Consider the following 13,716-nt stretch of genomic DNA (forward strand, 5'->3'; position numbering starts at 1 on the left):
TCGATAGGTATCGATACATGGCTTCAAGGCTGAGCAGAAGCCACCAGAAGCCAGGGGGAAAAATGTCAGGAAAGTTCACAAATATAGTTTTGATCTTCATGCTACTGTGAGAATTAAAAAAAAAAAAGTTGAACATAAATAATAACCTTTAAAAATGTCAACACGTGAAGCTATTAACCAGCTCCACATCCCTGTTTAGAAATTCCTGCTTACTATTCAAATATACACTTGACATTCAATTGACGGACGTTGCAACACTATATTTAACTGGCAGAATTACTTTTAAAGGGTACAAAGGGTTTTCCTTATGCACTCAAATGATTACTGTCGAAGGTAACCTGGGACTCAATTAATGGCTTTGTTAATTATTCTCCCTTCAGCAGACCTCAGTATCCCTTTAAGACTAAAGTGGCTAGAATTACCTGCCCACCCGGGCTCCCAGTTGTAACCGAGACAAGCCGAGGAGCCTGAGGAGCTGAAGACGCACAGGTAACGGTCGCGGATGGCCGGCAGGATCTGACATTTAAAATCGCCCTGCTCATGGGCCTGGGCGCCTGTCAGGGATAGTGTGGGGGAGAAGGGGCTGGGCTTCGCCAGGCAGCGCGCGACGACGCCCTTGCCTTGGCCTTCACCGAGTAGAACCCGAGAAGCCCACTCGCCCGGCTTGGCCAACGCCCCCACAGCCCAGGGCGCCCCCAGCAGTCGGCGGGCAAGTGTGAGCGGTGCGCGCTCCCAGTGTGTGCTGGGTGCGGAGCCAGCAGCGGAGGGGCGGCCTGGAGCCCAGCGGAGAGCTGCTGGCTGGGTGGGTGTCGGCCTCCTTGCCTCCCGGCCTCCCCGCCTCCTTCTTCTCCCCTCCCATTTGCCGGGGATGCTTGCACGAGGCGCCCCCTCGCCTTTAAGCTTCCAGCCCCGGGGGGCGGTGTGTGTGAGTAGCTGGGAGGGGGCCGCGAGGCACTCCGCCGAGGGCTCGTCCGGGTTTGTCCGCCGCCGTCACCTGACTCGTCGGAGCCACAGCTGAGGTGGGGGCGGGGATGGGGACGCAGCTTGGAGCGCAAGAGAGACGCGGCGGCGCTTGCAGAAGAAGCGGCGGCGGGCGGGTACTGGCTTCTGGGGCCAGGGGCGGCGGGTGCCGGGACCGCGGAGCTGAGGAGCGGGGCCCGGCCAGGGCTGGAGACTTTGCGCCCAGGGGCACCGGGTCTCCGCGCGGTCGCACACACCCACCGGCGCGGCTTCCCTCAGCTGCCCGGGCTCTGCTCATCCTGCGGCGGGCGGCGCCGCTCAGGGGCGGGGTGAGTACCAGCGGCCGTACTCGGCCCCCTCCCCGCGCCAGGGCCGCGCGGGGATCCACAGAGGATAATCCCAGGGTGCGGAGAAGGGCAGCGGCTGGGTGACAGCTCCGCGGAGCGCTCCAGGGCGGGCGGGGGGGTTGGGCTGCGCTGTCAGCCCGGCTCCGCTCCAAATCCAGGAAGGGTGAGGCGCCCCAAGACTCCGGCGCCTCCGCAGCGCTCCCGGGCGGCCCCTGCGGCAGGGATTTGGAGACCGGGGGGAAAGGGCCCAGGCTATGGGCCTCGGCGAGGCTTTGGAGCCGGCGGCGGGGAAGGAAGGGGAGGCGAGGGCATAACATGGCGCAATGCTAGGATAATCTCCTTCGCGACTGAGGGAGGACGAGCCCTTTGCTGCAGCAGCGCGAGGAGGAGGAGGGAGGCAGCCAGGGGTTGGGTAGCCGATGCATTCCCCGAAGCCTTCAGGCTGCTAGGAGGAAAGTCTGCGAAGGTGGGAGGTGGGCACCGGTGGGTGCGGCGCCCAGGGAATAACCGGGACGCACGTCGTGGCTAGCGCAACACCCGCGTGTCAGGTTGCGGGGAAAGTGCTGATTGACAGGGGGGTCCCCAGGGGGCGAGTCTGGCCCTATGTGGGGGTTGGGAGAGAATGGGGACGATGTCACGATGCTGAGACTGGAGCCCACGCTGGGGTTCCGTGACGGCCCTACTCACCGCCAAGACTCCCTGGACCGCATCGCAGGAGAGGGGCTTGGCGCGTTGCTGGCTCCAAGAGGTGGTGCCAGGGTGGGGATGGAGGAGGAGAGAGCCGCCGCGCGGCTGGAGGAGGCAAGGCCTGGGTGCTTGGAGGGGAGGGTCTGCGAATTAAAGCCGGACCGTCTCCCCTTGTTTCCTGCAGAAGAGGAGGCGCGGTAGACGCGACCAGAGAAGATGTCGGGCCAAACGCTCACGGATCGGATCGCCGCCGCTCAGTACAGCGTGACAGGCTCTGCTGTAGCGAGAGCGGTCTGCAAAGCCACTACTCATGAAGTGATGGGCCCCAAGAAAAAGCACCTGGACTGTAAGCATCTCTTTATATAAGAGGGACATGCGCACAGCAGAGTCGCCTGGGATGCTGGTGGTGCGGCCTGCGCTCTTGGTCGATAATGCTGCGGCCTCTGATATTCCCAGCCAGGTTGCCCCTGAGCTGAAATTCTCCATCTGTGGAGGTGTTCCCTTGGGTTAGTCCTGAAACCTTGTCTTGTGAGCCATTTTTTCCTCTTATTTACCTCCAAGGTCTTGGTGAAGGGGGAAAAATACACACACACACACATTATGTGTGTATATATATATATGTACACACACAGATTGTACACTCTGAATTAGATGTTTTTCACCTTTTTTTCTTTCTCCACCCACCCTCCCTTCTCCAAATTAGAGGAAATTAGAGGTTGCACAGTCAAAAAAAAAAAAAAAAAAAAAGGTGAATTTATGGAAGGTCAAACTTGTCACCCTAGTTCTTTCCTAAATACATTTCAGATAGTTCTAAGATAGTATAATCTTTTTCAGTGTTGCTCCTGAGGATTTTTTTGTGAGTGTGTGTGTGTGTGTGTGTGTGTATGTTACCATACCAAACAAATAAATTCAAGGTACTGAATGAGGAAATTGGACTTAATAGCTATGGCAATTTCATTTTACACATCCTGGTACACTTTGTCCCATTCTCAGAAAATGCTGGGTGAGATGACTATGCTATGGTCACAAAATGGATGTACTTCCCCAGCATCTGAGATGGTGCAATTTTAGATGAAAACATTTAATTCTTAATATTGTTTTTGTAACTGGTTATTTGATGGAAAAGGCTTTATTCTACTCTGGAATCTATACATTTCTGAAATACCTTAATTAACAGTAAATCTTTTGTCATTGAAGGATAAACAGAAGCACTTAGAAAAGAAAAAGGCTTTCACCTGCTTTGGGTGGTGAGGCTCCTCATAAGTCAGGCTATATGAGTGTATGTTCAGCAGTTGCTATTTAGTTCTCTTGACCTGCTTAGGATCTTCTGTTCTATTGTGATGTTTTTGGTGAAGGTCAGTGTTGGCATGAGAGACACAGGTATGGCCATAACCATTTCCTCAGCTGGCTTCCTTTGCCCATCTTCTGGGTTTTTTTGGCCTCGGGTCTTTTCCCTACTATCTCCTTTGTGCAGCTGAGAAAATGGTACCAGTGTCAGAATTCACTCTCGCCCTATTATCTGCATAAGCCAAGCTTGGTGAAGCTTACAACTGGACATTGTAAGAGTTGTCTAGCCTTGTGAACCTGTTGTCTCATAGAATTGAATAATTTTGTTTCTAGAAGCTGATCTCAGGAGAAAGTACCATTATGCCTTTCCCAAGGGAATGTTTAACAAAATTTGTTGATTACAGCATTGTATGTTATATATGCAGTACAAGATGAAAGAGGCCACCAGGGCCAGGACACCTAACAGAAGTGGAAATTGTAAATTTATGACCAGCTCACTTTGCTGCAGCATGCTGAATCATTTAGCCATTTTCCCATCAGTTTCCCCAACTCTAGGAGGATGATTCATGTCTTAAAGGTGTATATCAGTCTAGAAAATCCTCATAATAAAAAGTATAGGTTATGAATTTGCTACATGCTGATCTATAATGAAAATGATAGATCAATATACTGATATATTTCAGAGAACATTCACAGGTTTGAACAGTTCATTAAAACATCATTCAGATAAAGACCGACTTCTCCAGATCTAAATATTTAGTCACATTAGTATTTTAGTGGAAAAGTCTTTCGAAAATTTTGAAGGTAGGAGGTTTTCCAATATGATTTCTAAGATGTGGAAAATAGGGGGAGGAGATTCCATGTTATAAAAGAAAGCAGCTGAAATAGGAACTGGTGTTGAATTATTAATATGAATGGTCATAAGAGCTGAACATTTATTGAGCAGTTACTGTCTAGCATGCACTGAGCTTTATATTATTAATCTTTCACCACTTAATGGGTTCAGGGAGGGTAATTAACTTTTATGGTTTATATTTTTTTTTCTTTGTGTGATGGAGTCTCGCTCTGTCGCCCAGGCTGGAGTGCAGTGGTGCATTGTCGGCCCACTGCAGCCTCCCCGGTTCGAGTAATTCTACTGCCTCAGCCTCCTGAGTCGCTGGGACTTACAGGCGTGCACCACCACACCTGGCTAATTCTTGTGTGTTTTTTTAGTAGAGATGGGGTTTCTTCATGTTGGCCAGGCTGGTCTTGAACTCCTTCCCTCAGGTTATACACCCACCTTGGCCTCCCAAAGTGCTGGGATTACAGGAGTGAGCCACCACTTCCCCTGGACAAACTTTCATAGCTTTTAACCAGTGCACTTAACTGCCATCTGTAGTTCAGTAATATAGTATATTATTGTATATAGTATATAGTATATTACTATTGAGAGAGGAGAGAAAATGAACCATATTAACCTAAATGGTCTAATCTCAAAACACTCACCTTGCTTGGATAGCTTTCTGTGGAATTGAGCATGAAAATCTGCATACATATTGCAGTCTTTATAATATGCATGAAAAAATTTTAATTCTGTCATGAAAAATTTGAATGAAAAAATTTTAATTCTGTTGCATAAAAAAATGACCAAAAACCAAGCACTGAGGAGTATTGGTTAGTGGTTTTTCTTTTTAATGTTTTGCTTTTCTAGTAAGTCATAAAATAAAACATCTTCTACTTAAAACCAACTTTTGGGTGGAATTTGGAGACATAGGTATCACATTATTAATATGTACTATTCTAAGAAAAGATGATATGGAAAACCTGAATATATATGTTATATGCATTATTAAGAGGACATCTTTGCTCAGAATTCTTTGTGAAGTTCCTTTAAAAAAACAGTAAACTACCTCAGTAATTTATTCACAGGTTTTCAGTAAACATCAGTTATAAAAGTGAATTGTTATTAAAATGTGCAAACACATAATTAAGTTTATAGGCACTGAAGCATTCTCAAGTAGTTGGTGTTTTAGTTTTGAAAATATTAAATACTGGTTTGGAGGAAAAGAGCACAAAATGTAGAGTTTGGGGGTTTGAAACAAAAACAATTCTAATTTATTATTAGTTTGGTTTGTGTATAACTTTTTAGTTTGGAGTTTAGATTGGAAAGTCATAAGAATAGATTTATGGTTCTGTCATTTTTTTAGAGGTATTTGATTAATTGGGCTCAAAATCCTTATGAAATATGAATTTAATATTAAGGTATTGGTTTAAATGATAAATTCTTTTCTCTTTAGGTTGTTAGGCCAAGAAAACTATTGTTGTTAATTATGGTGACTTATAAAATGATTCTTAAAGATATGTGATTTATACACTTGAAGAAATGACTTGTTAACATCTGAGGGCAGAATTATATATGGTGAAAAGGTCTAGATGAAGAAGCTCTGTACGTTTATTCCCAGATTTTTTTTCTTTTTTCAGTGACAGCACTTAATCTAAGTAAAGATTATATGTTTTATGGTACTTTTGGGTTATGTAAAACTTTCATTCCATACTCTTCTATAATAATGTGGCCCTTTGTACGTGAAAATTAAATACCTAACTAATATTGGTTTGACATTAACTTTTCTGGGTCCACCTGTACATCCTCGCCTCCTTTCCCTTGTAACTTGTTGTACCTATTTGCTAGCATATAAAACATCCAGGACTCAGTGAATATTTACCTTCTTAGTTACATCTGTTTGACACTTCAGTGTTGTTTGTTTTTTCTATTTTGTATGTGATGCCCTAAAGGATAACCCAAGTCAAATAATAAAGTAAAAAGATCAGGTAGTAATAGGAACCCAGTGCGTACCCGGTATTGTGTCAAGGCTGAATAATAAAATAGAGTTGGTCCAAAGTCACATCTGCAGGGGTAAATTTGGAAAGCTTTGCAGCCCTGCTACATGATTTATTTCAGTTAATAGTGCTTATGAATGATTTCTATATATGCCACATTGTTAAAGTATCCTATTTATGATTATCAGAATTCAAACCTAGACATTACTGTTAACATCAAAACAAACCTTATGAAAAGCCAATTTGGTTTTCAGTAATCCTATTTTTTCCGTATTAAACACTTGAAGCTATTTAGTAATGAGCTTATCCCACATGAAAAGTAAGTGCTTCACATTCTGAATCTGATGTTTGAGAGATACTAGAATTTTACTAACGATTCTGTTCCTCCTAAATTACAAAAAAGAAAAAGATTGTGTTTCTTATAAGACTATCTGGTAAAGGTAGTAGGAGATATGGACTGACTTTTGATTAAAGACAAATACTGGCACATCCTGCTGCTTTAATTTTATTCATAAAATATTCTGCAAAAAATAAATTTTGTGAGTTAAAAATAGAATGAAAATTTAAAGCTGAGAGTGAGTTTGCTTTGCATAAATGTGCTTAGTAAACCTGAAATATATTTTAATTACTAGAAATTCTGTTAGCATACTAATTCAGCAAACACCATATATTTATATTTGTGATAATTTAGTAGGGCTTTCTATAAGTGCTGAAAGATCCAAAAGTAAGCAAAGTTTACTGAATAAAATTAAGTAGAACAATGTGTAAAAGATTACTGAACACTAGAGTAACTTTGAATTGGAGAAGTATACTAACTTGCTGTAAATGTATTTTAATTTGATTCTAGTTGTTCTCATTTAACTATTCGTTTTTTAAAAAACAAAATGAAACAAAACACGCCCTCTCATTTTTCTGTACCAAAACATAATCTATTCCTTCTTCTTGAGTTTACTAGAAGACCCAGCCCAAGGGTAAAGAGATGGGGGAGATGCACTTCTGAAAAGCATTTAATATGATTATAATTCATACCATACATGTCTAATGGGCTCAATGTGTGTGATTCTGTGACATTCTCAAAGATGCTTAGTGTCCTAGGAGGGGAGAGAAGAGATCATGTGATCAGGGTGGGCAGGAGCAGGGGAAGCAGAGTGATCAAGAGTCTTAGGTAATAGGAGGGAGCGTGCTTTAAAAATGACACAAAAATAATTAAACAGACTTTATAGCAGCTAGTGGAACAATGGGGATTTTTTTCCAGATCTTTTTACTTTCTCATTTTCAAAATAATCTTTTTTTAATGGTATAATGTTAAATATATTTGGGTCACTTTAGATTTTTTTTTTTTCACTTTTTGCAGTCAGTGTGGTTAGCAGATACTTTCTTAGAATAAAATTGGTAACAATTTGATTTTTAAAAAGTTGTTTTAGTGATTTAAAATGTTGATATGGAAAAAATATTGAAAATTATATAGATAGTAGGCAAATTCATATACTAATTGCAATATTAGCTTGTAGCATTTTAGATTAAAATCTAAATTTCTTGATAGATTGCCACATTAATTGTAATGTTTAATAAATGGTGGCTGAAGATTTATTTGTAATTTAATCTGTGCGCTTAGTTGCCATGGACCTCTCTTTTAGCTTTTCACAAATCAATATCCTTTAAATACTTTACCTCCTCTCTTCAATTGACTGATGCTGGGATAGGGTGTTCTTCGGAGCTTATCTTGGTAAAGAAGGTCAGAAGTGACATATAACCCTATTCCCTAGGGGCCGAGGATGTTTTCCTTGCAGAGTTGTATTTTAAGTGACTCAACTCCTGAACCAGCATCTACTAAGAGAACCTTCAAACATAATCATAGTGCATTTAAATAATTTGAAAAATCAAATTCCTTGCCATTAAAAAATTTATCCTTAGTTTCATTTCTTTTACAATGTTTTCTCTTTTTAGAAAAATATATTGTATATTTATGAAGGAGAATGTTGGCTATGTTTTTTCTTAGGCATTTACGTAATGTGGGAGTTGCCCTATTTTTTTCTTTCTCACCATGGGAAGATTGGTTGAATGGCATACCCCTGTGTCAATTGCACAATGACTTGTGAGTAAGAAATGACGACTCTTCCTTGAAACAATTGAGTGAAAGCACAAACCAAAGAGAATTGTACCCTGAAGCCCAGTCTTTCTGTAGCTGTTTTTCTGCTGTCTCTCCCTTTGTTCCAGATGTGTGAAGATCCTCCTCTCCCTTGTGTACAGAAGCCTTCTTTATTATTCATTTTTAAGGAGGATCTAGCATTTTCTAAAGATTTTTTGCCAGGCGCTGTGGCTCATGCCTGTAATCCCAGCACTTTGGGAGACCAAGGCGGTCAGATCACCTGAGGTCAGGAGTTCAAGACCAGCCTGTCCAACATGATGAAACCCCGTCTCTACTAAAAATACAAAAAAATTAGCTGGGCGTGGTGGCAGGCACCTGTAATCCCAGCTACTCGGGAGGCTGAGGCAGGAGAATCGCTGGAACCCGAGAGGCAGAGGTTGCAGTGACTGATATCACGCCATTGCGCTCCAGGCTAGGGAACAAGAGCGAGACTTCGTCTCAAAAAAAAAAAAGGAACTTTAGGAGAGAGAGAATCTGGGTCTCTCCCTGCTTGGTATAGTTTTGCTTTTGGGCCTCACCATTTGATTTTTCTCCTAGGCTTAGCATTTTTATTTTAAATTACAACTGTCCTTTCTACATGAGTTATTCTCTCTGTCATCTGTATCTTTAACATCTGTCTCTCTTATAAGTATTTTCAAGTATCTCCATTTAAAACAAACAAACCACACACACGTCTCTTTGGCCTCTATTTTCTTAATAATAGCTTTTCAGCAACCAACCTGTCATTCTTTGCTTTTTCTTTTTTTCCCACAACCATGCTGCTTGAAATAGTAATTTACTTGAAATAGTAATTTACTCCAAAGAAAACAGACACAACTGTACCCCTCTTTAAATATTCTGTGTCTTTGAATGGCATAATTCATGCATGAAATCTTAGAATTGCTATTGGATGCCAGGCACGGCCTACTCAATTGCCCAAGCCACTAACTTTAGAGTTATCCCTTATCCCTCAAATCCAGTGAGTGATAATTATTTAAAAACTCTCTGAGCTGGATGCAGTGTCTCATGCTTGTAATCCTAACACTTTGGGAGGCCAAGGCAGGAGGATCATATTAGCCCAGGAGTTTGAGACCAGCCTAGGTAACATAGGGAGAGCCTAGCTCTATAAAAAATAAAATAAATTAGTCATGATCATGTGTACCCATGGTCCAAGCTACTTGGAAGGCTGCGGAGGATGTCAGGCCTGCAGTGAGCCATGATCATGCCACTGTACTCCAGCCTGAGTGACAGAGCAAGACCCTGTCTGAAACAAAGCAAAACAAAACAAAAAACTATCTGAAATCTCATTCTTTAGTTGTCTTCTGCTTGATTTAGAACAGTAATAAGCCTCATCTGTAAAATGAAGACTAATTATAGTACCTACTTCACTTTTAATGAGTCATGCATAAGATAATGCATGTAAAATACCTAGACCAGAACCTGACACACAAATATGTGTTAACAATCAGTTATTAATACCACTAGTAATAATAAACATTACTAGTACAATTATTGCTACTACCACCACTCTAACAATTCCACATATATCGCCAGTGATTCGGCCCTTCTTCTCCATGCTTGTTTGTGCCCCCTCCTTTTAATTGTATCAGTTTTTCCTTTAATTCCAACTTTCTCTTTCTGTAGTTTGGAAGGTATATATACTATTTCTGTTCTTTTAGTGATTAACCTTAAAATTTTAATATGCATATGTAATGTCTGAAGTTGATCAGTATCTCTTTTTTCTTCCCAAGAAATGTAGAAACTTTTAACTTCAATCATCCACTTCTATCTTACGTGCTATTATTATTCAGTGTTTTAAGTTTCACTGTAGTTTTAACTCATAAAGCTATACATCATTATTTGATGAAAGCAATGTTTACTTAGATATGCCTAGCTTGTAACTGACTTCTTTGCTCACCATGCCTTCATTATATATAAGATTTTCTTGAAATATATACTTTTCTTGAACTATATTTTGAAGATAATGTATCTGTATATAAGATTCTAGAATGATAGTTATTTTCACTTTGATATTTCACTCATTTGGCTTCTATTATTGCTCTTAGGAGAATTTATCTGTCTACCTGCCTTTAGGTAATTCTTTTGTTTGACGGGGGCTACATTCAAATCTTCTGTTTGTCTTGTCCTTCTGTATTGTATGTGTGTCTAGATGTGGCATTTTTGTTTGTTTATTGTATTTGGAATTTGTTGGGTTTTTAAATCTGAGAATATATGGCTCTCATCAGTTCTGGAAAATTCTCAGCTTTTCAGTTATCATTGATTATTGCTTATTCTCATTCTCTTTCTTTTTATGTCCTTCAAACATGATTAGAAATATGTTAGACTTTATTACATCCATATACATCTTAATATACCTTTTGTATTTTCTAATGTTTTCTTTTCTGTTCAGCATGATTTGTTTTTCAGATACCTTCCAGTTTATTAATTCTCTGTTTAGCTGTGTCTTGTCTGCTTTTATGCCTTCTTAGTTTTTTACTTTATTTATAATTTTTGTTTTTGAATTTTTTCAAATTTGCCCATTTTCTGGATAATGTATTTTTCTTGCTAACATTTTTGAGTTCCTCTTTTATTTCTTTACCATTTTAAACAAAACTAATTTTATATTCTATGCTTCATAGATCTATGACATGAAATTCTGTTTCTATTGTTGTTTTTGCCTGATATTCAATCATGATTCCTCATGTGTTTTGTAATTTTAGACTCTGAGGTCATGTTGGCTAGGACTTCATTTGTGGGAATCCTAGGGAGCCTAGGGTCACCTAGAAAGATTTTGCTTCAGAGAGGTCCCACAGGTGCTGCCATTCTGAGAGCACCTGAAATTGATTTCTGCTCTTGGAGTTTCCCATCCAGTGCAGGTCCAGATCCATAATCCTTATCCATAATTTGAAAATCCAGAATGCTCAGAAAACCAAAATTATTTTTGTAAATCATTTGGCAGGAAAAGTTGACCCTCTATAGTCTTTATATACTGCCTATCATGAAGAGTCATACGTTAAGCTATAAAAATATTGTCATATTATGGTATGCTGTTCAGATTATAGTGAGGTGTTACTTAATATATGATGTCTGTACCATAATACCTTTGTAGAATCTCAAAAATCATGAACTTTGAAACATATATGGCCCTAAGGGTCTTAGATATTGGAGTGTGGATCTGTAGTATAAATTTGAATCACAAAGTTCATCAGGGTGAAAGCTATGGTTACAAATGCCCCAGAGATTTTTTTCCCTTATCTACCCAGAGCCTAGGAAGAGCAGGATGCATTTTCCCTTGTCTCCTTTTGCTGAAAGATACTGTTTTTTGTTTTTGTTTTTCTATTAATTTTACTAAAGGAGTAACCCTTTGAGGATACTAGCTTTATATGGTTGTCTTAGTTCCAACTAGTAACCTTGCTTAGTCTCAAAGGCCTTGTCCCCTGTTCACCACAGGGCTGCTAGAATCTAAGACTCTAAGCCACTTAGATTAACACATGACTTCAGGGCAGCCTCCTTTTCAGTATTACTTTACTATGTGGTTTTCTGCGATTTCTTTATTTTTTTGGCCTTGGAAATTGCTTTTATTTTCTTGTGAGTTCAGCCAAATGAGTGGAAGGATGCCTGTAATATTTATCCAGGTTATCAGGTGTTTTTCCCTTGATAGTCCACCTGTATGCTAGATATGGAACCAGCGTATTTTCCTATTCTTTGTTTTTGCCTACACACACACATACCCCACAGTTCATTGCTGAACTACTTTGAAACATTAGATTTACTATATTCTGCATTACTTTTGGGCCTTTGCATGTGCTGTTTTTAAGTTTTAATATATTTTTAAAATCTAATTTCTAAAACTCTAGTTTTAGGCATTCTTTTCAGTGCCTAGATGGTCCCCTATGCATATATTTCGTTCATATCCCTCCCAGAACTATAGTGGGATTCTCTTCAGTGGTTGTTTTCTTTCTCTAGTCTGTAGTTTCTTTGAGATTGTCTTATTCCTCACACCAAACATAGCATGATAGCAGGTTTGGGTAAATATTTGTTGAATGATTTTTATTATGCTTCATATTTCTCTAATTTTAGACCTTTGTTTTCTCATAAACTTTCTACTTAAAAATTTTACTTTTACCCAATAAACTTCAGAAGAGCAAGGGGTTAAACTCAATTCTTTCTCTCAGAAGACTATAAAGACAATAGAAGTATAATATTGGAGGAATGCAAATAAACATTAAATTATTTAATGTATATAATATGTATTTCCTGACATCCTCTCAACACTTGCATGGCCATGATGTGATGATTTTATCTGGGGAAAATTAGAACCTTGATATTAAAAGTTAGAACAATGAGCAAGTTGGTAAATTTGAAAAAATGTTAGATTTTAAACAATTATATCCATCACTTTTTGGTTGTGGATTTAAAGCATATTGGACTTCTCTCAGTACATATCATTAACTATTAGATATTAGGTGGTTAAGGATTAATATTAGAGAAGATCCTTTGCTGGCATTGTGTGTTTGTGTATATGTGTGCAACTATTTTCTGTAGAGTTGGATACAGTTGGGAAGCATTGTTTTTCAATATTCATTTTATAATTCATAACTACCTATATTATACCTGGTTAAGATAATTACAAAAGAAAAACAATTTCAAAAGTGACTACACACTTTCAATATTCACTGAAATGATCGTATTCACCAAGTACTTGGTGATACTATTCATTAACATGATAAAATTTCCCTTAACAACTTGGGGACTTTTGACAAGCAGTAAGGAAAGGGGGCAAGATTAACCTGAAACTTAGGGCTCTTTTGCCTTTGTAAAGAAAGCAATAAATAACAACATATTTAGTTTTATTTTCAATGACCTACTTGGAAAAATTAGAAATTACTTTCAGTGCTGAGTCTTTCACTAGCTTACTTAGCACAATCCCATTATTTATTCATTTAACAAATATTTGGATAATTTCCAAATGCCAGGAATTGTTCCAGGAAACAGGGATACCATGGTGAATAAGATATGCATGGCCTTTGGCATCAGAGAGCTCGTGACTTAGTAGGGGAAACAGAAAATTAAAGAAATAATTACAGGTGATTCAAAAAGAATTAAGTTTTAATAAAGAAGGTGAAGATTACAGTGGAGGCACATTGCGGAGGAAGAGATGTTTAAGCCCAGACTTGACAAATGAACGGGACTTAAAGTAGGTGAGGTGTGAACAAGAACTGCTGCAGAATGTTATCTAGGAAGAGGCTCACAGAGAGCAAGCCACATTTTAGGAGTTTGAAAAAGTTGAAGATTGCTGGACGAATGAGTGTAGGAAGACAGAGAACGTTAAGAAATAACACCAATGTTGTAGATGGCCTGAGATGTGCAGGGCCTTTTAGGCCCAGGAGAATCTTAGAAGTTGATCACTCTTTTCATTTTTTATAGATGAGAAAGCTGAGTCCCAAAGTGACAAAATTACACTTTCTGTATGTGTTAATACTGAATAAT

The 13,716-nt window shown here is 39.7% G+C and overlaps 1 protein-coding gene across 14 annotated transcripts in view; it reads left to right on the forward strand.

Moving 5' to 3' along the window:
- Positions 1–431: 431 nt before the first annotated feature.
- SNAP91 (synaptosome associated protein 91) overlaps positions 432–13,716 on the forward strand; it is a 158,907-nt gene continuing 145,622 nt past the window's right edge. For 3 of the 14 annotated variants that reach the window (XM_033235531.1, XM_033235544.1, XM_033235539.1), the window contains exons 1-2: positions 1,018–1,289; positions 2,179–2,340. In XM_033235531.1, coding sequence (XP_033091422.1) covers positions 2,211–2,340 — 130 coding nt within the window. In that variant the 5' untranslated portion in view covers positions 1,018–1,289; positions 2,179–2,210. Of the gene's footprint in view, positions 803–1,017; positions 1,471–2,178; positions 2,341–13,716 lie in introns of those variants that run through there. The other 11 variants (XM_033235535.1, XM_033235540.1, XM_033235543.1 and 8 more) reach the window with 7 other exon arrangements.

This window comes from Trachypithecus francoisi, unplaced genomic scaffold (assembly GCF_009764315.1).
Source record: "Trachypithecus francoisi isolate TF-2019V2 unplaced genomic scaffold, Tfra_2.0 Lachesis_group15, whole genome shotgun sequence".
Taxonomy (NCBI): domain Eukaryota; kingdom Metazoa; phylum Chordata; class Mammalia; order Primates; family Cercopithecidae; genus Trachypithecus; species Trachypithecus francoisi.